This window comes from Symphalangus syndactylus, chromosome 11 (assembly GCF_028878055.3).
Source record: "Symphalangus syndactylus isolate Jambi chromosome 11, NHGRI_mSymSyn1-v2.1_pri, whole genome shotgun sequence".
Classification (NCBI taxonomy): domain Eukaryota; kingdom Metazoa; phylum Chordata; class Mammalia; order Primates; family Hylobatidae; genus Symphalangus; species Symphalangus syndactylus.
Genome location: NC_072433.2, coordinates 103,143,506 through 103,170,354, shown reverse-complemented (window position 1 = coordinate 103,170,354; position 26,849 = coordinate 103,143,506). Strand labels below are relative to the sequence as shown.

The 26,849-nt window shown below is 39.2% G+C and overlaps 1 protein-coding gene across 8 annotated transcripts in view; it reads right to left on the bottom strand.

Moving 5' to 3' along the window:
* Positions 1 to 21,349, bottom strand: part of COMMD10 (COMM domain containing 10) — a 209,863-nt gene extending 188,514 nt beyond the window's left edge. For 2 of the 8 annotated variants that reach the window (XM_055298700.2, XM_063612935.1), the window contains exons 1-5: positions 21,027 to 21,349; positions 18,296 to 18,392; positions 9,030 to 9,120; positions 5,443 to 5,553; positions 3,929 to 4,084 (exon numbers count right to left, since the gene is read on the bottom strand). In XM_055298700.2, the coding sequence (XP_055154675.1) occupies positions 3,929 to 4,084; positions 5,443 to 5,553; positions 9,030 to 9,120; positions 18,296 to 18,300 (363 nt within the window). In that variant the 5' untranslated portion in view covers positions 18,301 to 18,392; positions 21,027 to 21,349. Of the gene's footprint in view, positions 1 to 3,928; positions 4,085 to 5,442; positions 5,554 to 9,029; positions 9,121 to 11,139; positions 11,242 to 11,510; positions 11,723 to 18,295; positions 18,393 to 21,026 lie in introns of those variants that run through there. The other 6 variants (XM_063612934.1, XM_063612933.1, XM_063612936.1 and 3 more) reach the window with 5 other exon arrangements.
* Between the last annotated feature and the right edge of the window lie 5,500 nt (positions 21,350 to 26,849).

Genomic DNA, 26,849 nt, shown 5'->3' with positions numbered 1-26,849 from the left:
CAGACTTACCACTCCTATTCAGCATCATGTTGGAAGTCCTTGTCAGTAAAATAAAGCAAGAAAAATAAAAGCAGTACAGATTGAAAAGGAAGAAATAAAACTGTCTTTATTCACAGACAACGTGACTGTGTTCAAAGGAAATCACAAAAAACCTATAAGAAAGCTGCTAAAACTAATTAGTGAATTTACCGAGGTTATAGGATAGAGATCAGTATAGAAAAATCTATTGTTATTTCCATATACCAGCAATAAGCCGTTGGAAAACAAAATTTGAAAAATACTACCAATAGTTCAACAACAAAAAAATAAAGAAAGAAGAAGTACTTAAGGTACAAACCTAACAAAATAAGTACAGGATTGATATGCTGAAAACAAAAGAGACTGATAAAAGAAATCAAAGACCTAAATAAATAGATATTCTCAATACTTGTTAAGAAGTCTTTTCTCAATAAAGTTATTTACAAATTAAACACAACCCCAATCAATACCCCAGGCAGGATTTTTTATAGACATACAAAAGCTGATTTTCAAATGTATACGAAAAGGCAAAGAAACTAGGATTGCCAAAACAATTACAAAAAAGAAGAAAAAAGTCAGTGGGTTTACAATACCTGATTTTAAGACTTACTATTAAGCTATAATAATTAAGGCAGTGTGATATTGGCATAGACAAATAGGTCAATGAAATCAAAGAGAGATTCCAGAAAAAGACTCACACAAAAATATCAAATGATTTTAGATAAACACATGGTAATTCAATGACAAAACGATAATTTTAACAACAAATCACACTGGAGGAAATGAACACCCATACGTAGAAAAAATGAACTTTGACCTGCACTTTATGTGTCATACAAAATTAATGTTAAATGGATTTTAGATCTAAACAAAGTATAAATATGTAAAACATTTAGAAGAAAACAAAAGAGAAAATATTTGTGTCACGATAAGGCTGCAAATTCCTAGAAAACCAAAAGCAGGATCATGAAAAGAGAAAAAAAAAATACAACAGATTTCATCAAAGTTAACGGTTTTCTTCTGGGAAAGATACTGTTAAGAGAATGAAAAGGAAAGTTACAGATTAGGAGAAAATATGTGCAAATAATAAATCTCACAGAGGACTTCTAGAGAATATACAGATGCTCCTTGACTTACAATGGGCTTATGCCTCAATTAATCTATCGTAAGTTAAAATACAATAATTCACAAATGTATTTAACACACTTAATCTACCGAACATCACAGCTTAGCTTAGCTGACCTTAGACATGTTCAGTATACTTACATTAGCCTATGGTTGAGCAAAATCATCTAACACAAAGCCTATTTGTTAATCAATACATAATATTTTTGCATATTTATGAGATATGTGTTGTATTTTCTTGTATGCATAGACTGTGTAATGATCATGTCAGGGTATTTAAGATATTCACCACCATGAGCATTTATCATTTGTGTATGTTCAGAACATTTCACTTCCTCAATTCTAGCTATTTTGAAATGACCAATATATTGATGTCAACTATAAGCACCATACTAAACTATCAAACATTATACTTACTACTTCTGATTATATGTTTGTACCCATTAACCAACTTCTACTCATCCACCCTCCGACCCCACATCCCATGCATCCTTCTCGGCCTCTGGTGACTACCATTCTACTCTGCACCTCCATGACATCAACTTGTTTAGCTCCCACATAGGAGTGAGGGCCTGTTACATTTGTCTGTGTCTAGCTTATTTCACGTAACATAATGACCTCTAGTTCCATCCATGTTGTTGCAAACAACATTTCATTCTCTTTTATGGTTGAATATTATTCCAGTGTGTAATTATCCCAAATTCCCTTTATTCATCCATCCACTGACGGACACTTAGGTTGATTTCTTATCTTTGCTATTGTGAAGAGTGTTGCAACAAACACAGTGGTACAAATATTTCTTTAATATACTGATTTCCCTTCCTTTGAATATATACCAAGTAGCGGAATTACTGGACTGTGTGGTAGTTCTAATTTTAGTTTTTTGAGAAATCTCCATACTGCTTTTCCCTAACGGGTGTACTAATATACACTGCCACCAAAAGCATACGAGAGTTCTCTTTTCTCCACATCCTCATCTGTATCCATTATTCTTTTCTCTTTTTAATAATTGCCATTCTAACTGGGGTAAGATGATACGGGATGTTTGGTTTTGCCTTGCATTCTCTGATAATTAGTGATGTTAAGCATTTTTTCATATACCTGTTAGCCATTTATATATGGTCTTTCAAGAAGCATTTGTTTAGATCCTTTGTCCACATTAAATGGGATTAGTTACTTTGCAGTTGAGGTGTTTGAGTTCCTTGTATATTCTGGATATTGGTCATTTGCTAAGTCAATAGTTTGTGAATATTTTATCCCATTTGTCAGGTTGTGTCTTCATTTTGTTGATTGTTTCCTCTAATGTACAGAAGATTTTTAGTTTAATACAGTTCCATTTGTCTATTTTGGGTTTTTTTGTCCATGTTTTAGGAATGTCAGCCATAAAATTTTTGCCTAGACAAATGTCCTGGAGTGTTTCTCCTGTTTTCTTCTAGTATTTTAATAATTGTAGATCTTATGTTTAAGTCTTTAATCAATTTTGAGTTGATTTTTTATATGGTGAGAGAGAAGGGCCATTTCATTCTTCTGCATAGTTATGCAGTTTTCCTAGCACCATTTATTAAAGGGGGTGTCCTTTCCCCGTGTATGCTTTCGGCACCTTTGTAATAAATCAGTTGGCTATAAATACATGGGTTTACTTCTGGGTATTTTATGCTGTTCCATTGGTATATATGTCTCCTTTTATACCAACACCATGCTGTTTTGGTTACTATAGCCTTGTAATATATGTTGAAATCAGGGAATATGATGCCTCCAGCTTTGTTCTTTTTGCTTAGGATTGCTTTGGCTATTTGGGTTCTCTTTTGGTTTCATACAAATTTTAAGATTATTCTGTTTCTAACAGGGACTGGACTCTGAAAATGGAGCCGTGCTCCAGCTACCTAAGACTCAGGGGGTGCATGGAACCCAGCAAGAGCACCCTTCTAGAGCAATACCATTGCACAAACATCAGGGAGCTCCCTATGCCAGTCTCGGGGACCATGAGGTTCAAGAACTCTCCCACAGTTAGGATTACAGGAGTCTGCAGCAAGAATGTGGACAGCTAGGGATCTCTCACTTACCCTAACTTTTGCACTGAGGAGCCTCTCCAGGCTTCTGGTTGATCCTAGCAAGACTGTCCACCTCTCCTCAGTTGTTTCCGGTCACTTCTCTGCTGAACTCTAGCATTCTCTTTTAGATGTTTTACTTACAGTGTGATTACCTACTCACTATTTTGGTTCTTCTTTGTAGAGAAGTGTCCTGTGCTTCTAGTCAGCCATCTTGAAAAGCCTCCAAAAAAGGAATATCTTATGTACCACACATCACTAGCCCAGGAAGAGATCAAAAGTAAAAGTACATCGAAATTGCGATAGTTTTGCACTACTGTACAATCTAAACTTAAGTCAGGAACCACATCAGACAATTTTTTGACTTTATAATGGTGTGAAAGCAATATGTATTCAGTAAAAACTATACTTCATATTTTGAATTCTGTATTTTCCTGGGCTAGCAATATGTTCGATATTCTCTCATGATGCTGGGCAATGGCAGCGAGCTATAGCTTCCAGTCAGCCATTGATTACAAAGGTAAACAACTGATTCTCTAGAGTGTACTCTGTGTTTGACTTAGGATATTTTCAATTTGTGACACGTTTATCAGGATGTAAGGCCATTGTAAGTTGAGCATCTGTGTTTCTTTTGCCTGACTCTCTCAACAAAATATTATCACTTTAAAAACTTGTCAGATATAATAATTTATGCCATACGTTATTGAAAAACATATTTAAGATAGTATGTTCTATACCTTATAGGGAGCCAGAATTCTCTGCCTGAACTTTTCAACTGTTTCTTGACCCATAGAAGACCACGTATTGACAAATGCTTCAGCTTTGTCTTGTCTAAGACGAATGTTCTCTAATTGCTGCTGCAAAGCTGCTGGCTTCACATTGTGATATACTGCCTATAAAAAAGAAAAAAAAATTACATATGTCCCTCATCTTCATACAGAAACTTTAAACTATAATGAATACAAAATTATTTTTAAATGACTTAAGTCAAAAGAAAACTTCATAGTCCTATTACTGACATTTTTGGTTACTTTACAAATAATAAAATACACGACCAAGGGCTGGAAGACTCAGGATTAAATGGCCTAAATTATTCAAGATGAATTTTTTTTTCATTCTTGCCTATGCTTTAAGTAATCCTAAATCAACTTAATAACCAAAAAACTTCTTCTTTGCTTTGGCTATGTAAATGGTACCCTAATTAAAATTTCATTTATTTCACTTAATCATTTCAAATAAGTATACAACAGTTTTGTTTCCCAACTAACAAATGTTTTCCCAGAAGCACTTTCTCAAAATTACCTTATCTACCAATTTCCTACATAATACATAATTAAAAGTTGTAAAAAATTTTAACAGTGATACCTGTTCTGTTTCTTACGTTATTCTGGAACACCATGCTATGCTGTCCTACTCAATGATCCTTTTCTTCTACTGAACACCCACCAAAAATTAGAACCACATTTATCTTTGTGATCTATAATGTATGTAAGGCTGTAGTAGATAACTGGCAGCTTCTCCTCCTAATATGTTCATTAAAATGCTCATGAAGTTATAAAACTATTTAAACTTTTATTTCACAAGTATTATTTTTAATCAACAGGAATTTATGAGGATCTATTTTAAGCACACCAATGTGGTAGGCTTATATAAGATACACAAAAAATATGATCCTGCTCCCCACAAATTAGAATCTGGTGAAGAAGGCATAACTAACATACATGAACTGCTGAAAGACTAACAATGTGCTCTACTGTGATGAGCCAAGGATTTTTAAAAATCCAAATAAAGGAAGACTGAAAGTATAAGGGGTCACAGCTCAAGTAAAGGAGATGAGCCTTGAATAGGAGCTTAAATCATGAAGTGAATTTAGATGAGAAAAAGGGATGCAGAAGGCAGCTCAGAAGCACATAATATGACAATACTTCTTTTCTAAATGTCTTCCTTACCATCCTAGTCAATACATCCCCCAAATCATTTAATATCTTAAGTAAAATATGTCCATTTTTCCATTATACCAAGTACCAATGAATTAAAATCTTTTATAACTGTCTCAAATCAATGAAGTCCCAATTCATATTTTCAAATACTTTACAATATTCAAATATTTTTACATTGAAATTCTTAACTAAAATATATTCACAGCTTCCATCTTGCATACTTTTTAATTAAAAAAAAGTCATAGATATCATAACAATACAAATATGTAGTAAACAAATCATGGCTAGAAAATTTGATGCAATAAAAATACCTGTTCTAAAATAAATGATATTGTTTCAAGAACTAAGTGAAGATCTTGTTTCTCTAGAGAAAATGCTGCTTGAAGTTTTTCTTCCTCTTCTTCACTGAAACTGCTCTCAGCCTATAATACAAATAGCAATCTATTATATTAGCACATATTCAGGCATTCAAAATTCATACTTGACAGAAGATTCATTTATTCATATATGAGATGAGAACTTTAAAGGAAAATACACGGTGAAAAGAAATTGATGTGCATGTAAATTTATAAAACGTATGATGCTCATTTCTAGGCCTTTGTAAACAAAATAAATTAAACAAATATCTTGTGGTGACGCAGGTCATAATTATGAGCATCAGAGCCCTGTGCTAACGGGCTTATGTATCCTAAAGAACTGCTGAGATACATGGATGATTTTTAACTAGAGCAAACAGAAATCTCAAACTTCTGTCCTTTGATGTTTCTTGGGTCTGATTTTCATAATTCTCCCATTTCATTTCACGATCAGCAGTCATTTCTTGAAGCTGCCTACATACCCCATGACAGTACCTTCAACCCCCAGTTTGCTATTTTTAGTCTGCCATGGTCAGGAACCCAGAGAGCTGACCTCTCAAAACTAGATATACAGCACTGTTATCTCAACAGGCTTTGTGTGAGGGCCTCAAAGTCTCTCCTATGGAGCCAAGTACATGAGTTTTTTTATTGCGTGAGTTGTGACAGTCATTTTTGAAGTGCAAAGGCCACAAATGTTTATTTCTAAGTTCTCAGCTATGGAAGTTCGCCTGACTTCCATCAGCATTTCCCAATGCAAACCACTGGCATGCTGGATGAGACAAGTCTTTGTGCAGGACTGCCCTAAACACTGTAAAATATTTTTAAAGTCCCTGGACATTAAATACCAGCAGCACCCTCCACACATTGTAACAAACAAAGAAACAAAATCTCCACGTATTTGTATATGCCAGGATGGGCCAAGAAGATGGCCAAAGAGGACTCCCAGATCCATAATCTGGCATGCCCACATTCTATACCTAAGTTGTCTTAGTTCCCTCATATTGATTCCCGCTCGGGCTTCCAAGGAACCAGTCTGGACAAAAACGTATCTTCTGCCCATAAACCGTTCAAACTTGGTAAAATAAAAGTACCAATAGAGGGGCAACAAAATCCCTAAACCTCTTCACCAATCTACCTGCCTCAGTTTCACTATTCTAAGAATTCTGTCTCAAGGTAAAGGCCAACTCAATGGAGTCAAGGTACATAAATGAAAGCAGGCAGATTCTGAAATGCACTGCAAACTTGACTGAAGAGCCCTTATCAAAATAGGAGCCCCTCTAAAAGATGATCCCCTGAAACTGTACAGGAAAAAAACAATTACACCTTTCCTGACGTCTTCTTAGCAGGCAAGTATTCACATACATACGTTTCTTTATTTAAAAGTCCCTGGACATTAAATGCCAGCAGGACCGGTAAATTCACTTTTCAACAAGCACCTCTGTTCCTCTCCACTCCCCTACCTCTGATGGCAAAGCATTCAAGCTCCTCCATGGAATGCTTTAGCCACTCAGTTAACTCTATGATAGATACTAACTATTCTCAACTCCATACATGACTGAGAGTGTCAAAGACAAACTAAACATCACAATTTTCTGTGCAAGTTCTCCACTCCCTCAGTGTGAAGAACAAAAGATGTGTATAAGAGTTTCTTGTCCCATATTGTTATACGTAAGCAAGCACCCACCAGCTAAAGAAATAAAGCAGAATATCTGTATCACCCACATCATTCACTTTGGGCCAATTTATGAAATGTTTCATACTCTTTCCTGAGGTTTCGTGTAATAAGGCAGAGAGTTATGGAGCCAAGCTGCCCTACTAGTTAGCTGTGTTACCCTGGGAAAGTTACTTAACTGATCTCTATCTCTATCTTGGTTACCTCATAGATAAAATGAAGATGACCAGAGATGACCACAGTACCTATTTTTTCAAGTTGCCGTAAGGATTAGATGAGTCAGTAACACAAAGCCATTAGCACCACACCAGTCAAAAACAAACCAATGTAACTTTATGAATAGCAAATACCACACAACGTTGCTATCATTGCAGTTTCTCCTTTCTCTCCATACACATCAGAAATTCCTTAGAAAAAGGAATATATTATAGAAGACTTAGGTTTGTTTTGTGTTTTCCACAGCAAGGAAAATAATTAACTCCGAGAATATTTACTGAGTGCCAACTATACTAGTAGCAATGTATTAGGAATGGGAAACATAAAGATGAGTAAGACATAATCCTCAAGATATTTAAAACCAGATGAAGATATACTAATAGGTTTGGGGATTTGGTTGCCTGCTAATCATGAAACGAATACTTATGATACAGTACTAAAATCAGGTGAGAATGAATTAGGAGCACAGAAGAAAGAACAAACTGCTGAGACTGAGATTGTGAAATCCTTGAAGGATGAACAGGTTACTCAGTAAAGGGGAAGAAGGACATTTATAGGCAAGAGAAAGAGTATAAGCATAGACACATTGCTGAACAAGTTCATGTCAAGTTGTAGTAAACGAGTACCATCCAGTGTAACTTGAGCACTTACAAAACGAGGAGAATGTAGACTGCAGCCATATTACAATGGGAATTGCACACAATGTTAAGGATTTTTAACTTTTCTCCATGGGGCAATGGATAGTCACTGATGGCTTTGAACACTGTAAAAAATATAATCCATCTTTGTTTTAGGAAAAAAATTTTAGAAAGTAATTTACATAGTATTATGAAGCAGTAGAAAACAAGAAGACTATAGGCAGGGAAAGCAGCTTGAAGGTAACTATTGTCATCTGAAAAAGAGGTAATAAGGATTTGACCTAGAATTGTGAGAACTTGGATTTGAAAGACACTTCGAAGGGGAAAGGCACGGTTTTGAGGCTGGCTCTTGGCCAAGAAAAACAAGAGGAAAGAGTAAGAGTCTTGGTTCTCAATGGATGGTGATACCTGGCACTGCATAGAGCAGTTAGTAGGTGCTCCATAAATATGTCAGATGGAATCAAATTTTTATAACCTGAAAAAGAAATTAACTTGGATTGGGCCAGGTAGAGAATTACAAAGCATCCACATGTCCAAAACAACCATATCCTTAAAATAAAAGTGAAAGAGAAACAAAATTAAGTGAAAGATTAAATACCAGTTGATAGAAAATACCACAGAATTATTTTTAAGGGGAAAAATAAAACCAAGACATCAGAATTTTTCCCTAAAGTATATTTTTAGAACATTAGTCCCAGAATATATACCATAATAAAACAGATCCAAGGTCAAACACGTTTGGAAAATGTTACCTGCCATAATCACCCTCACATACATACCACAAACACTAGCATATAAAATACTCCGAAAAGTTCCATAATTTAAAAAATTTAACTTTGTTGAGGACAGAGTTTCTCAAACTTCTGACCATGAAACATTACCAAATCTTCCACAGAACCAGTGTCTCTAAGAACATATTGGAGAACACTATGCTTTGCAAAACGTTCTCCAAATAATCAGACTTTCAATTAAATCAGAAGGATGATTACAAGGTATGGAAACACAAAAATACAAACCTTCAGGTGAAGTTTTTGAAGAATCCGAGTGAGCAACCGTGGAAATCTTCCTGTATCTATTGCATTTATCAGTGACACTGCTTTCTTCATGCTAAACAAAATTATAAAACAAAGTTTTGAAATGAGTTTTCCAAGTTGAACTGTACTCTCTATAGTTGTCTGTAAGTTTTCATTCCAACAACTCTGAATGCTATATGGTAAATCTGAGTGAAATAAAAACATATGACAGCCAGCAAAAAAGGCAGGGCAACGTGAACATTTCTAAAAAGATGCCCCCAAAATTACTTCTGCTGAAAACGTCCATTTGACAAATTTTCTCTTTCTTTTGGGCAAACCAAAATACTAGGGAAAGCTTGTACTCTGCAGGGAAGAGCCTTAATTTAGTAGAGCGTTTATATAACCACTTAACCCAAAAATGGAACTCTGAGAAGGGGTGGGAGGAGAGGAATAGCAATTATGGCAATTACACCAAAAACATAAAAGAATACTGCAAGGCAAATACCTTTTCTAATACTATGTACAAAATCATCTGGGGTAAGTAAGCACACAGTTATTTTAAAACCCTGTTTCAATTGTAAAATCAACTTTATTATTACAATAATAACCAATTTTGAGATAGGGTCTTACTCTGTCACCCAGGCTGGAGTGCAGTGGCACGATCTCAGCTCACTACAGCCTCTGCCTCCTGGGTTCTAAGAATCCTCGTGCCTCAGCCTCCCAAGTAGCTAGAACTACATGCGCGGGCCACAATGCTGGCTAATTTTTGTATTTTTTGTAGAGACGTAGTTTTCGCCCTGTTGCCCAGGCTGGTCTCGAACTCCTGAGCTCAATCAGTCCTGCAGTGGCTCACGCCTATAATCCCAGCACTTTGCAAGGCCAGGGAGAACAGATCACCCGAAGCCAGGAATTCCAGACCAGCCTAGCCAACATGGTGAAACCCCATCTTTACTAAAAATACAAAAAATTAGCTGGGCGTGGTGGCGGGTGCCTGTAATCCCAGCTACTCAGGAGGCTCAGGGAGGAGAATCGCTTCAACACAGGAGGCGGAGGCTGCAGTGAGCCGAGATGGCGCCATTGCACTCCAGCCTGCGCAACAAGAGGGAAACGCCCTCTCAGGAAAAAAAAAAAAAGAGAGAGAGAGAGAGAGATCAGCCCGCCTCAGCCTCCCAAAGTGCTGGGATTACAGGCATGAGCCACAGCACCTTTCCTGTAATAATCAACTTTAAATGATGTGATGAGAACAATTCTCTACTGCACCATATTGGATACAGTTTACTGATGTAGCGGTGTTCCCCAAGACATTGGTATGAGGAAAGAAACTGGTGATCAGAACCAAAGTGAGGCAGGAAAACAGGGTTAGGAAGCTGGGAAACATAAGGCTGATTCACACTTCAGCTATGACAAGAAATACCCTCTCCATAGGGCATAGGCCCAGAAAATGACTTTGTAACTTTACTTCATCCTCTTCATTTACATAGGAGTACACCAAGTAACCAATGGAATCCTCTAGAAGGTATTTAAATTCCCAAAAATTCTGTAGGGGCCCTTCAGCCCCTATGATCAGGCAACTCCCACACTGTGGAGTGTAGTTTCATTTTCAATAAATTTCTTCACTCTCTCCTCGCTTTGTGCGTCTTCTCCAATTCTTTGTTCAAGACGCCAAGAACCTGGACATCCTCCACTGGTAACAAACGGAATCCAGGAAGAAGGAAAAACTTTAAAATAACTTTTCTTCTGGAAGACTTCTGCCCAATCCAAGCACAAAGAAATTACTTCCGAACACTATTTTGCCTATATACTTCAATACTTTTTCTGTATCCACACACTAACTGCACTATTACCTATTTTTTCACAAATTGAGTCTTTTTTTACTTAAATAATGTTAAAGGGGAACTTTATATCACTACCATGGACAACCAACTTTATCTACCGTAAGTAGAAATTAACTAAAAATTTGTTTAAAATGCAAATAAAAGCAAATGCTACCAAAGCCAGGCTAGATTCTGCTACCAACCAAAAATTCGGTCCCCTATTCGATCCTGATTTAAAAGGGGTATTAACACATGTTGGCTATTAAAGACCCTCCAGCACCAGCGTGACCCTTTCTCACCCGAAGGTCTGAACCGGAACTGAAATCGGAAACGGAATACCGTTCCACGTGATTAGGCAGCACCCGGGAACTTCTGATAGCAAACTCCGCAAAAAGTGACGCAGACCCCACGCTTGCAGACCACACGCTTCCGTACAGACCTCAGCTGCCAGGCGCACTGTGAGCCCCACAGCGGGACCACAGTGACTGTAGAGGCATTATACGGCCCCACGCACTCCGCAGACCCAGCTTCGCGACCTCGGCAGCCCACCCCACCCCACCCCACCGGGCCCGCCGCGGCGCCCAAGCGGCACGTAGCAAGGACAGCCTCGTGTGAGCCCGATCCGCGCTTCCTGGGCGCGGCTACCACAAGAGCTTAACGGATCAGCTACCTGGGGCTCTCCCGTAGGATCAGCGCCGCCGGCACCGCCATCCTCGGCTTTCTCGCACTGCCGCCGTCTATCAGCTGCGCCGAACCCAGCCAATGGCGGCCGCGGCGGACGGAAAGCCGGAAGGCCCAAGCCGCGCAGGGGCCGCTTTAGGGCTCCGGGGCTCCTGCGACCCGGGCGCCGGGAGATCTGTCCCGCAGTCCTGGGGGGCGGCCCAGTTGTTCTCCCGACACTCCAATCGTGTTGGACTTAAGTCTGTGCATATATATGTCTTTGTATTTCTATGTTATATATGTATGTACATACCTGGATAGGGGTGTGTGTGTGTATTTAATAGGGCAGGTTTAAGCAAGTGTGTGTACAGACCTGGATAGATATATGTGTGTATGTGTGTGCATATATATATTATTATTATTGTTAATAGGGCAGGTTTAAGCAAGCCCGTGTGTGTACATACTTGGATAAATGGTGTGTGCGTGTGTGTGTGTATATTTTTTTAATAGGGCGGGTTTAAGTGAGGCTGTGTGTACATACTTGGATAGGTGATTTGTGTGTATTTTTTTTTTCCAGCGTTTGGCCTACAGAGAGGCAGGCAGTTGAGTGAGCTCCCCCAAGCCTGCCCAGGAAGCGGCGCATCACCTCTCAGGAGAGGTGGTGCCTCCAGTTCCACCCTAAGCACTGTGCCATCCACCCGTCCTGTATCTGCATCTGCAGGGCTTGTAGTATGTACGTTCAGTTCCTTCAGCAACGTTCAATGAATAAGCACCTACTGTGTACCAAGCACTGTTCTAGGCACTGGAGATACAAAAGGCCAAAATTCCTGCTCTCAGGGTTTGCCAGCAGTCTAAATGGACAAGTATTTGTTGTACCCTTCCTTAGAGTCTGACACTGCAGAGTAGGGGAAATGAATCGCTGCAGTGAGTGATGTTAAGGACCTCATCCAAGACTAGAGAGACACCATGTTTGCATAAATACCTTGGTCTGCCTTTGAGAAAAACATGGAGAGAGTTAAAGAAATTCAGATGTAGGAGCAGTGAAAGGCATCGGAGGTAAGATCAGGAAAAGCTCCCTAACGCAGATGGCAAATGCGGTGGGTCTGCAGAGATGTGGAGGTTGAGGCGGTGTGTTTCAGGTCAGTAGAGTAGAAGGGCGGTTTGAAGTTTGAAGAACAGGGATTTAGACTAGAAAAAGCCTTTAATGACTGGTTGTGGCATGTACACTTAATCTGGTGAGAAATGGGTAGCCATTAAATGTTTTTTCTATCCATTAAATGTTTTGAAGCAAAGAAATTTTGCAGTGGGAGTTGGATTTTTGAAGGTTGCTGTCAGCAGAATGATGATTGAAATGGAAAGAGGTAAGCAGGAGAGCTACCTGGAAACTACTGCAATAATCTATAGAAAGCAATAAAATCCTGTGGTACTAAAAAGGCATTGGTGAATTAAAAGATAGTGGATGGATTAGTTACGTTTCAGCAGTAGAATATTCAAGAGCTGCCAAAAAATTGAATTTAATTTTCCTTCCTAATTATGTTTTATTTAAATTATTATTTAAATTAGTTGGAGTTCCTGGAGCAGCCCAAGAACAACCTAACTGAAAGGAGAAACCAGATTGCAAATTAAATGTGAATAATCTCCACATGGATAATTGAGTCAATTATACAGTGTGTTGAACACATACAAATACATTTAGTTCCACAACACTCTGCAGTCCCCAATGTATGCATATCTGAAAAAGATGTATGTGAATCTACATAAATTATAGGTCTCTGATCCAAACACAGATGACCTCATCTACAACTTAAAAGGGTCCCAGTTCCCTCATTCTTTGAATCATTTCCCTTTTGTCTTGATTCCTTAACTGAAGTAGAACCACTAACCAACTAAAACTGTTTCAAATCCCTAATGAAGTTCACCCTCTGATTGCCTTAAAAATATATAGACAGGATTTTGAGCAAAAGAGCATCAAGATGGCTCAAATCCCAAATCCATGTAACCTTGGACAAAGTACTTAACCTCAACAAGTTTTTCATTCCCAATCTGTAATGGGGATGAGAATAATGTCTGCTCCCTTGGATCTTAATGAGATTTAAATAATGTGATATGTATGTAAAAGAAACATTCTACCCTCCTTAGAAAACAAAACCCAGACCTCTAAGGTTTTCACAAAAGCAAATCTCCAGTAGACACAGAGGCCACTCACTCTAATGCTCTTCATTTTCAATGATGGGCTGATTACTTTTTATTACATGTTTCTATAAAGGCGTGATGCTGTGAATAGTTTCACGCCTCAAATGAGAACCTCACCCAAGATATTTCTGCATTCTCTGGAATATAGACATCTATGTCCATGAAAAGTCCTTTTAGTTGTCTACTATTATTGTGTGGGAGTCTTAAGTCTCTTTGTAGGTCTCTAAGAACTTGCTTTAGAATCTGGGTGCTCCTGTTTTGGGTGCATATATATTTAGGATAGTTAGCTCTTCTTCTTGCATTGATCTCTTTACCATTATATAATGCCCTTCTTTGTCTTTTTTGATCTTTGTGGGTTTAAAGTCTGTTTTACTAGAGACTAGGATTGCAACCCCGGCTTCTTTTTGCTTTCCATTTGCGTGGTAAATATTTCTCCATCCCTTTATTTTGAGCCTATGTGTGTCTTTGCACACAAGATGGGTCTCCTGAATACAGCACACCAATGGGTCTTGATTCTTTATCCAATTTGCCAGTCTGTATGTTTTAATTGGGGCATTTAGCCCATTTACATTTAAGGTTAATATTATGTGTGAATTTGATCCTGTCATATGATACTAGGTAGCTATTTTGCCCATTAGTTGATGCAGTTTCTTCATAGTATCAATGGTCTTCATATTTTGGTATGTTTTTGCAATGGCTGGTACTGGTTTTTCCTTTCCGTATTTAGTGCTTCTTTCAGGAGCTCTTGTAAGGCAGGCCTGGTGGTGACAAAATCCCTCAGCATTTGCTTGTGTGTAAAGGATTTTATTTCTCCTTCGCTTATGAGGCTTAGTGTGGCTAGATATGAAATTCTGGGTTGAAAATTCTTTTCTTTAAGAATGTTGAATATTGGCCCCCACTCTCTTCTGGTTTGTAGGGTTTCTGCAGAGAGAGCTGCTGTTAGTCTGATGGGCTTCCCTTTGTGGGTAACCTGACCTTTCTCTCCGGCTGCCCTTAACATTTTTTCCTTCATTTCCACCTTGGTGAATCTGACGATTATGTGTCTTGGGGTTGCTCTTCTCAAGGAGTATCTTTGAGGTGTTCTCTGTATTTCCTGAATTTGAATGTTGCCCTGTCTTGCTAGGTTGGGGAAGTTCTCCTGGATAATATCCTGAAGAGTGTTTTCCACCTTGGTTACATTCTCCCCGTCACTTTCAGGTACACCAATCAAACGTAGGTTTGGTCTTTTCACATACTCCTGTATTTCTTGGAGGCTTTGTTCATTCCTTTTCATTCTTTTTTCTCTAATCTTGTCTTCATGCTTTATTTCATTAAGTTGATCTCCAATCTCTGATATCCTTTCTCCCGCTTGATTGATTCAGCTATTTATACTTGTATATGCTTCACAAAGTTCTCGTGCTGTGTGTTTCAGCTCCATCAGGTCATTTATGTTCTTCTGTAAACTGGTTATTCTAGTTAGCAGTTCCTGTAACCTTTTATCAAGGTTCTTAGCTTCTTTGCATTAGGTAGAATATGCTCCTTTAGCTCAGAGGAGTTTGTTATTACCCACCTTCTGAAGTCCACTTCTGTCAATTCGTCAGACTCATTCTCCATCCAGTTTTGTTCCCTTGCTGGTGAGGAGTTGTGATCCTTTGGATGAGAAGAGGCATTCTGGTTTTTGGAATTTTCAGCCTTTTTGCACTGGTTTTTTCTCATCTTCATGGATTTATCTACCTTTGGTCTTTGATGTTGGTGACCTTTGGATGGGGTTTTTATGTGGGCGTCCTTTTTGTTGATGTTGATGCTATTGTTTTTTGTTTGTTAGTTTTCCTCCTAACAGTCAGGCCCCTCTTCTGCAGTTCTGCTGGAGTTTTCTGGAGGTCCACTCCAGATGCTGTTTGCCTGGGTATCACCAGCAGAGGCTGCATAACAGCAAAGATTGCTGCCTGCCCCTTCCTCTGGAAGCTTTGTCCCAGAGGGTACCCACCAGATGCCAGCTGGAGCTCTCCTGTATGAGGTGTCTGTCCACCACTGCTGGGAGGTATCTCCCAGTCAGGAGGCATGGGGATCAGGGACCCACTTGAGGAGGCAGTCTGTCCCTTAGCAGAGCTCAAGTGCTGTGCTGGGAGATCGCTTCTCTCTTCAGAGCTAGCAGGCAGGAATGTTTAAGTCAGCTGAAGCTGCGCCCACAGCCACCCCTTCTCCCAGGTGCTCTGTCCCAGGGAGATGGGGGTTTTATCTATAAGCCCCTGACTGGGGCTGCTGCCTTTCTTTCAGAGATGCCCTTCCCAGAAAGGAGGAATCTAGAGAGGCTGTCTGGCTACAGTGGCTTTGCTGAGCTGCGGTGGGTCTGCACCCAGTTGGAACTTCCCAACGGCTTTGTTTACACTGAGGGGAAAACTGCCTACTCAAGCCTCAGTAATGGCAGATGCCCCTCCACCTATCAAGCTCAAGCATCCCAGGTCGACTTCAGACTGCTATGCTGGTAATGAGAATTTCAAGCCAGTGGATCTTAGCTTGCTGGGTTCCATGGGGGTGGGACCCACTGAGCTAGACCACTTGGCTCCCTGGCTTCAGCCCCCTCTCCAGGGGAGTAAACAGTTCTGTCTCGCTGGCATTCCAGGCACAACTGGAGTAAAAAAAAACTCCTGCAGCTAGCGTGGTGTCTGGCCAAATGGCCTCCCAGTTTTGTGCTTGAAACGCAGGGTCCTGGTGGTGTAGGCACCTGAGGGAATCTCCTAGTCTGTGGGTTGTGGAGACCCTGGGAAAAGCGGAGTATCTGGGCTGGATGGCACCTTCCCTCGAGGCTTCACTTGGCTGGGGAAGGGAGTTCCCTGACCCCTTGCACTTCCCGGGTGAGAAAATGCCCCACCATGCTTCTGCTCACCTTCTGTGGGCTGCACCCACTGTCTAACCAGTCCCAATGAGATGAACTGGGTACCTCAGTTGGAAATGCAGAAACCACCTTCTTTCTGCATTGGTCTGGCTGGGAGCTGCATGCTGGAGCTGTTCTTATTCGGCCATCTTGCCAGCCAAGTAAAATATCCATTGCAAACTTTTATGAAATCCACCTTTTATTACATTCTGTATTAGCCTAACTTTTATAGAAAACAAGCCTAGTTATTATATATGCTTCATTGGGAACTATAATTGCAAGGGAGTAGGAAAGCAGGCAAAAGGAAACTCAGGAAAGGTAGGGAGAAAGCAAATACAGGGTGGCATGTTATCGAACTGGTTACAGCTTCAAAACCTAGCTTATTTCTCAGTACTCTGGGATATTTCCAGAGTGGCTATTCAGAATCACTGTGTCTTGGAACAACGTGGGGTGGGAGTGGAAGAAAGAAATTGTCTGTGAACTCTTTCCAATTTTTTCTTTCTTTATCAAAATTTGTCCTATAACTCATGCTTCTGCATTTCTAGGATATGTCACCTGGTGCCTCTAGGTAGCCCCACTGGAAAATTCAGAGCTTCCATGGGTCCAGTAGAATAGGAACTGAGTCCTGAAGCTATAGAAGAAGAGGAACCCATGGTCCAATCCCTGCCCATAGCCCCTTCTTGATCCCCCTCCCTCTGCCCTGCCAAGGGTGGCAGTGAGTGACAGGGGCTTTAAACCATGGGAACTGTCAGAGTTTCCAGGGACCATTTTGTCAGGAAAGTAGACCAATATGCTGAAGCCTTGGAAGCAAGTGGGGCTGAACTTACCTAGGGAGGGGCATAACTTGGAGACAGTTATAGCCTGTAGTGGAGTCTCAAAACAAGAGTTGCTTGGGCCCTAACTGCTTCAGTCTTTATTGTGCAGCTTTTTCAATTCATACTCACCTAGTTTGCCCAAAGTACATCATGGCACAACTTGGAGTAAGGTCTGGTGTCAGCCCTCCCTCTATCCTGGAAGCTAACACTTCCCTCTGAGTGTGAGCTTTGTCCTGTTTGGAAGGGCTCCTTTGTGGCCTCTACTTACAGCCACACTGTACACTCACCCTCCCCCCCATTAGGCGTGATTTATATTTTTGACACCCAGTGAAGTAAAGCCAAGATCTGGGATGTTTTTCTCCCAGAAGTCTTCCCCCAACCCTAAAGGAACTCTGAAGACACCAGGGAGCCTCACCCAAATCTGTCCTTCGACATTCCAGTCCCAAATGCAAATGATTATCTTTGGAGGAAGAGTAACACCTACTCACCCACCAGAATAGTGTCCCCAGAAACCTAGTCCAGCTGAAATGATCTTTTAAGTAATTTTTTGATATATATTCTCAAATAGGAGGATGCAGGCATTTTATTATGTACCTCAGATTGTTCTGGCAAAGGGTTGGCCAACTATGTGACCCAGTTCCTTAACATTTTGAAAGTCTGAAGTCCTACAACATATCCTGAGTTCATCAAATGCATCTAGCAAAGAGATATATAAAGGCAGGAGACTAAAACTATCTGCTACCCATGCCTGACTGCCAGACTGACTATAAAACACAAACTTCATATTGAACAGCTTTGTCACGTTCACCTGCAGACGCTGTTGGCCCAGTTTTCCTCTTTCCCACCCCGCACTGCGCACTCTCTTCTCCCTCTCCCTACCATCACACACATGCAGTTTCTAGGCCTGTTTTTAGCTCTGCAGTCAGCACTTGCCTCATAGGTGTGAGAGAATCAATTGAAGTGGAACTGAAGAGCAGCCTTCTAGATGGTAAACACGTAGTTGTTCATTTCACATTGCCTTCCCAGAGTCCTAGGGGGATAAAGTTTTAAAATTACATATTTTTATTTATGAGTTACTTATGTGAATATTCTTGTTTAATGAGATACACATAGGGAATAAAGAATGCTTGAACACAATCTATTCTCTGAATATTTGCACAACAGGCTGTGCTGTAGAAAGAAGCAAGAAACAGCCAGGTGCAGTGGCTCACGCCTGTAATCTCAGCACTTTGGGAGACCGAGGAGGGTAGATCACGAGGTCAAGAGATCGAGACCATTCTGGCCAACATGGTGAAACCCCTTCTCTACTAAAAATACAAAAATTAGCTGGGTATGGTGGTGCACACCTGTAGTCCCAGCTACTCAGGAGGCTAAGGCAGGAGAATCGCTTGAATCCGGGAGGCGGAGGTTGCAGTGAGCCGAGATGGTGCCACTGCACTCCAGCCTGGTGCCAGAGTGAGACTCTGTCTCAAAAAAAAAAAAAAAAAAAAAACAGAAGCCAGAAACAGAATAGCATCCAGGTTGTAGGCCACATTTTCCCATAAAAAACAATATTTATGTTCAGCCACCCATAACTAAATGGAGGGTGAGGAAGAGGACGAGAGGGAAATATTTATTAAAATGTAGCAAAAATACACTTTATAATTTATGAACAGATCCCCTTCTAATGTATTCTCAAACTTAAAAGTTGAAAACCATCTCAAATTATCACTCGTCCATTTTCATTTGCACCTAGTTTTCCACGTCCTACCTCCCAGAGGCCTGTACCGTTAACAGGACCGATATTTACACATAGGATGTGTGAAAGACAAGAGTGCTTTCTTCAGTAATTTTCACCTGTGAACACCATTTGAAAAGAATCGGTGGACATGTCAGAATGAGGCAAGATTACAGACTGCGTTTTACCCCACAGCTAGTAAAAAAAAAATAAAAAAGAGTAAACACCATAAATAGACAACAGGAAAAAGAAATCAACTCATTAATAGCAAACAAACGATGCATAAGTTAATACTACACTTGAAAAATGATCTGACGAGAAAAGAAACAGAACTTCTGCCTTAGCTAAGCTGGATCCTAAAGGTCGTCCCCAACTTGCTGAAACTGTGCTAGGAAAAGAAGGTTTCCACAAAACCATGAGAGTTCTCTTTATATCCCCAAACTTGGGGAGGAGCAGAACTGGAGGTATATAGTCAGCCAAGAAGAAATCATGGAAAATCCCTGAAGAATATAAATGCCTGAGGCTGATGCAGGACTAGCGGGGTCCAGAGGAAGCTCCGGAGGTCACTCTTTTGATGTATCTGAGTGAGGGAAAAAGTAGAGCAAAAAAGCAGAAAAAAAAAATACATCTAATTATCTCAAATGATGAATAGGAAGCTATGAAATTTGAAGATAAAAGAGAAAATAAAGACACCTGCGCAAAAAGCCGGTGGAAAAGATTACATTGAAGCTATAGTGAAAATAGCCTTCCCTCACCCTGCCTGCCTTAACGTTAACACTGGCTGAAACTCACCACAGGCACTCTGATTCTTTCTCTATACTAAGTAGAAATGAAAGAATGAAATGGGGAAGTAAAAACCAGGGCTGACTCAGGAAGAATCAGAGGTTTCGGGACTCCACAATTAAAGGAGGACTGATCTGAAGCCTGGGGGATACCCCCTCAGCTACCGGACATGCCCATACCAGTCAAGTGAATCTTGATACAGGACAGTTGACAAAATCTCAGAGCTAAGAAAGTAAAAACTAAAGCCACTAACAAATGCTACCCTCAACCCTAAGCTTTTATTAAAAAGTAGAATGGAATATTGAGCCATCAAGCTAGCATAGATGGAAAGACAAATTGATCTCACATTAAAAAGAACCAAGAAGACATATCAGAGAAAATAGAGGTCTGGGCAGAGCTGTTCATGCTAAACACAAGTAGGATAGGAAGAAATGCCATGACAGTTGTGTAATAATTTTAGAGGAAAATACATAAAAGGTATAGAGTATGCAAAAAACAAAAATTCCACTTGAATGCTTCTTGAGATAGAACTAAAGAAGGAAATTAATTCAGTGAAACGAGCTAAAAGACAACTCGACAAAATATCAAAATTAGATGTAAAACACAGAAATCAAAGAAAGAAAGGATTAAAAACACCATTTCTTATGATGTAAATTAGAAACTGCAAGGAAAAGGCTACACACAATTTTAAATTGAATTGTGGACAGAGCAGAGGGGCTATTCATAGTGAATGCAAAGAACGAGACAAACACAAAGTAGATACTAATAACAAAAACCAACCTAAAGGTTACTGTGTCTCAAAGGCAAAGAACCCAACAGATAGACACAAAAATACTTTCAAGTATGATAATAAGGAGTCTGACTCCATTTTTTATGTTGGCTGACAGATTTCAAGCCCCACTACTCCCTCTTCCCCTTCTGCCTCACATCTGAGCAAAGTGTTAAGCCCAGCTGTTTCCTTTTCTGGGACTGATGAGAAATTCAAACCACATAAGCCCCTGACTGCATCGGGGAACCCTCATCCTGGCCCGACCCCCAACCACCATAAAGCCCCAGGCCAATTGGCCTTCCCTGCTGTCTTAAGCCATTTTTGGTTTTGCTTGAGAGTCTGCTCTGCTCTCCCCAGAAAACCTCATTATGTAAGTAAGAAATCTTGTTACATACCTCCCTGCTGCATGAATGGCATCATCAGTCTAGACACCTGTATCAGTCTGTTTTCACGCTGCTGATAAAGACATACCCAAGACTGGGCAATTTACAAAAGAAGGAGGTTTAACGGACTCATAGTTCCACGTGGCTGGGGAGGCCTCACAATCATGGCAGAAGGCAAAAGGCATGTCTCACATGGCAGCAGACAAGAATGAGCCAAGTGAAAGTGGTTTCCCCTTATAAAAGCATCAGATCTCGTGAGGCTTATTCACTACCACTAGAACAGCGTGGGGGAACCGCCCCCATGATTTAATTATCTCCCACTGAGTCCCTCCCACAACATGAGGGAATTATGGGAGCTACAATTCAAGGTGAGCTGTGGGTGGGGACACAGCCAAACCATATCAACACGTAACCAAACTTGGTGTACAAAGTCTATTTTGCCTCTGTAGGATGATCAAAACAAATATTTAATAGAAGACGATTTGTCTATAATGTTAGAAAAACTGAATATACAGTCTAATGAAAGAGCAAATTATTTTTTGGAAAAACTGATAGAGTATGACGATTATGGGACAGATTCTGGTAAAATTAGCAAATTCCAAGGATAAAGAAAAATTTATTCAAGCGACATGGTGAAAAAAAGCATGTCACTTACAAGACTAAAATAATCAACTTTCAGACTTCTTCATAGCAATGTCTACAAAGGGTCGAGAAAAGTGTATCATGCCCAGCCAACATGCTATTCAATATTAAAGCAAAAGTCAGATCTTACTAAACGTGGTTCCATTCATAGTTTTCATGGGCTCTTTTTATAAAAACTAATAGTTGAGAACAAGCCAACCAAGAGATTAATGAGAATAAAGAACTCAGGAGCAGAGATGCTGTGGCATGTAGTGAACATTAAATCCATATAAAACTAAAATTTAGTTAATTTATGAAATTAAGTAGAAATGTTATAATGTTTGATAATATAGAATCATCATATAGCCTAGAGAACTAATTTTTAAATGGACAAAATTGGGTGGAATAAAGTTTTAAGAGTACTTATTTCTTTATCTTTCAAAGCAAATACTATGAATCAAACATTCTCTTAAAGAAATACAACAGTGCCCCCTAAATATCTATACCTACTATGTCCCAACAAAATTTTAAAAAATTAAAATGAAATACGTTATTTAAAAAATAAATTGATTATAACTTCTTAAAATGTTTCCACAATCTTTTCTTTTTTTTTTTTTTTTTTGATTTGGAGACTCGCTCTGTCACCCAACTGCAAGCGCCGCCTCCTGGGTTCACACCATTCTCCTGCCTCAGCCTCCTGAGTAGCTGGGACTACAGGCGCCTGCCACCACACGTGGCTAATTTTTTGTACTTTTAGTAGAGACGTGGTTTCACTATGTTAGCCAGGATGGTCTCAATCTCCTGACCTCGTGAGCTGCCCCCCTCAGCCTCCCAAAGTGCTGGGATTACAGGCATGAGCCACCACGCCAGGCCCCAAATGTTTCCATAATCTCTTTAAAACTTTGCAGAGGTGGCAATCTAGAGAACTCTAGTCCGAACATGGCTCATGGGCTATGGAAATACTGTGCTTGCTTATTTTATTTAACCTACTCAGTGATGACATAGACAATGTAACCAGGGAGTTTCTTATTTAGAAAACAATAGAAGCAACTTAATTTTTATAGTTTGCTGCATATAGTTTGCTGCATGAGTCATATAGTCCCTATGCCTAAAGGCATTTAAGTTTGTGACCCCCATCTTAGCGGAATATTTTAGGGACAAACATCTCTTTGTTAAGGAAACAACTCTTTAATATATAGCAATTTCTACAGTTTCTTTTTCTTCTCTTTTCTACATTAATAAAATCATTTCTATATGTCTGTATCACATATATTAGATATATAGCATATAGATTGAGATCTAGATATAAATATGCATAGAGTGATTACTAAAATTAGGTTTGGTTAATGTCCACAATTATTTCAGGCTGGTGAGATTTTCTGTAAGTGTTTACCTTCTCTGTATTACTTAAATTTCCAATGATGATAATTAATTATTTTTACTATCAGTTACTATTCAAAAGATCATGAAGACCAAGATAATTAGTTATGTGCCCAAGATATTTTATATTAGGTACTAAAATAGTTTACATGCCAAGAAAAATTCTTTGTGGGACCTAACATTAACATCATTCTTATGGTAATTTGTAAATAATATTAACGTATTATTATCAAAATATACTTAAGATTTTTGTGTGTTAAAGGTCTAAAGTAAATTATTAATATTATTGCATTTGGGAAAAAGGCAAATATATCTCTTCAGTGTAACTGCCTATTTTTTATTTACACAAGATTTTAAAAGGTTTTTTCTTTATAGTTTGCTTAGATTAGGAAATTAACAAGATGGGTGCAGTTACCTTCCTTTAGGATCAGAGTCGGCGTGGCATTGCTAAAGACAAAGTGGTGCTTCTAACAAGCCAAAGAGCTCAAGAGATTCCAATCTGCCCCTTAGAGCCATAGGTAAATACAGATTATTTGAATAACTCTACCCAGTCTCCTCATTGTTCCAGCATGCCATACCCATTCTCAGTTCTGTGTCTAGTTCTGTAATCTCTTCTTTGTAATATACTCTCCCCACAGTTCCTACCTCTCCAGAAGGGAATATGTGGAGTATTTGGGTTGTTCTAATGCCTTACAAATGTTACTGGTACACAGCAGGAATCACAGTCTCACACGATGATGAATTATCCACCCAAGGTGCCAATAGCATCTGTGTGGAGAAACCAAACCTTCAAGACTTCAAGATCCAACTCAGTTCGCACTTTCTAAAATGTACACCACCTACTCACCTTCTTCTCTGGACTTTGAGAGGGTTTCTCATATGAAGCAAACATTTTAGCAAGGAATTCTATATGATTGCCTTTCTTCATTAGCCAACTGTTGTAAAGGCATAGATCCATCCTTAGATTTCTTCAGAGACCTCATCATACGCAGTATCATATGGGTGCCTGGGATAGATAAAATAAAACTTTTTCAAACCCTTTTACAGTGAAGATTTAAGCTCTCAGTTGGACAGCAAATTTAGTTAAATGGTATGTCTAAGGATGCAGAAATCTGTGAACACTATATTCAAAGAGAAATAGTGTTTCACTAAACACATAACTTTATTTGATTCCTTGATTTATTCTACTTTGAAGTTAGTTTTACTGAGATCTTGAAAAATGAGTTGAAATACTGTATTTTCATAGCTGTCTTTCCAGAATTCAAGACACTTCACAATGCTTTCATGCTTCGACAAACTAATGTTAAAATACTCTGTTCCAAATGTGTCTATAAAATGTTTTTTTGATTCCCTCATGACTTTTCTTTATTTTTGTATGACAGAATTTGTTCATCAAGGTCAACTTGGTAAATATATAATTGTGGAACGTTTGATTTGAGGTTTAACTTCAGGGTGAAAGCCTATTAACTCAATCATACCTAGTGCCCTAATCTTGATTTCTAATATTCTCCAATAAAAAGAACCTGGACTTGCTGGAGAAATGGCTGATTCTAGGACTGGGGCAGTAAGTACAAAATGAGCCTGGGATATCTTGTAGTGCAGGGAGTAAGGAAGTGCCAAAAATTTAACATAAAATTTTAAAACTCACAATGATTCAGATATGTTAAAGGACCATAGAACGCAACTGAAAAAAACTCCTAATAGCTTAAAACCAAATAATAAAATGAATATCCACAAGTCCATAGTGATATAAACAAATAATTTTATAAATTATTCCATTATTTAAATAATTGAATAATTATTGAGTAAATAGAAGGGAGAGAAGACAAAATTTCCTGCATAAAATTACAAATAATTTATATAAATACCCATCCCTAAAAAGAGGGAAGCATAACTCTCTACTCCTTAATTATAGGCTACACATAGTGACTTCTTTCCAAACAGTGCAGTTTGTAAGGGTGGTAGGGATAGAGTCACTTTACAGTGAAGAATCCTGACAAACACCACCTCAACCAGATGATCAAGGCCAACATTATCAGTGATGAATCATGTTGGCAGTAAGTACTCTTGGTATGTTATCATGAAAATGGCAATTGGTCTTTTTGTCTTCTTCCAGAAACCCATAACTCTGGTTTCATTATGAGAAAAACATCAGACAAATTCCACTTTGGGGACATTCTACAAAATACTTGACTAGGACTCCTCAAAACTGTCAAGGTCATCAAAAACAAGAAAAGCCCAAGAAACTGTCACAGTCTACAAGAGCCTAAAAAGACATGATGACTAAATGTAATGTGGTATTGTCAGTGGGATCCTGGAACATAAAAAGGACATTGGGCAATAACTAAGAAATACGGATAAAGCATGGACTTTGGTTAACAATAATTTCTTATTATTGGTTCCTTCATTGTAACAAATATGCCATACTCATTTGTCAGTAATATGGGAAATTGGGTGTGGGGTATATGGCCATTTTTAAGTCTTCACAATTTTTCTGTTTCTGAAACAGTTGTAGAAGATAAAGTTTATTTATTTTAAACCTATTAACTATTTTCGACTTTTTGAATTATGAAAGGAGTACTACTGTCAAAATGACACTTATAAAACTTAGAAACATTATCACCGTTACACTTTCCATAGCAGCACAAATAGGTCACAGGCACCATTGTGAGTGCTATGCGGTGCCACCCAAATCCTCCCTTTGGAGGAAGGATGTATTCCCACAGCTACAGTGAAGTGTACTGGCTGACACTGCTGAGCTGTCAGTTCTCCTCAGGAATTGCCTCACCTAAGGAGTACCACTTAGCCCAAGGCCACGTCCACTTCTCAGTGCAGTCTGTATCTGACTGGTAATATTTAACAACCAGATCTCTGGAGAGAGAAAAACAAATGCCCTAATTTATAGCATTTAACCAGTTTCTGTAGTGTTGATGTTTCTACTATAGCCCATGTCAAGTACCAAAGTGTGATCAATGAATAGCCATTGGGGAACAGATGCATACAATCACCACCCAAGCTGGAATGAGTCAACTCTAGCACACCACTGTGTCCTTTCGATATCAACTTGGGACAACACTGAAGAGCCATTTCAAATTTATTTCAAATTCACAGCCCCTAGGGGGCCAGCTGAGGGCTTATTGTGACTGCATTGCAGCCCAATCTCTCCCTCTACCCAACCCTGCTTCCTTTCTATCCCTACTAAGCATTCAACTCAACAGCACTCAACTTCCTGCATGTGAATCTCATCTCAGATTCTGCTTCCTAGGAATCTAACGTGCAACAGGGATTTCTTGCTGGACAAACTAACCATGAAGATTATTATTCGATGATTGCTTAAAGTACTTGAAGACAATTGTGTTGGCAATGATGATGCTGGTGGTGGTGATCATAGGACAACAAAGGAAAGGAAAAGTTTTTGTCTGACAAACTCTGGAATTCTATTCGAGACTCAGTATATGAAACTGACAAGGAGTCAGTATATGAAAAAGTAAAAATGATAACCAAGATGAGATGGTTGAGATGGGGCCTGACTGTGTTGCCCAGGCTGGTCTCAAACTCCTAGGCTCAGGGAGTCTGCCTGCCTAAGCCTCCCTAGTAGCTGGGATTACAGGCATGCACCTCCATGCCTGATAATAATCAAATATTTTAATGTAAATAATTTATGCTACTATTTAGGATACCCAGAGGACCTTTTGTAACCACGCCTATTTTACTTTACTTGCATATGCCCTTAACATGTAATCCATGTTGGCTCTTACCATTATCCAGCATGCATTTATTAAATATCTACCTTGTGCCAAGCTCTGTGCTAGGGATCTTGCGCTTAAAAAACAC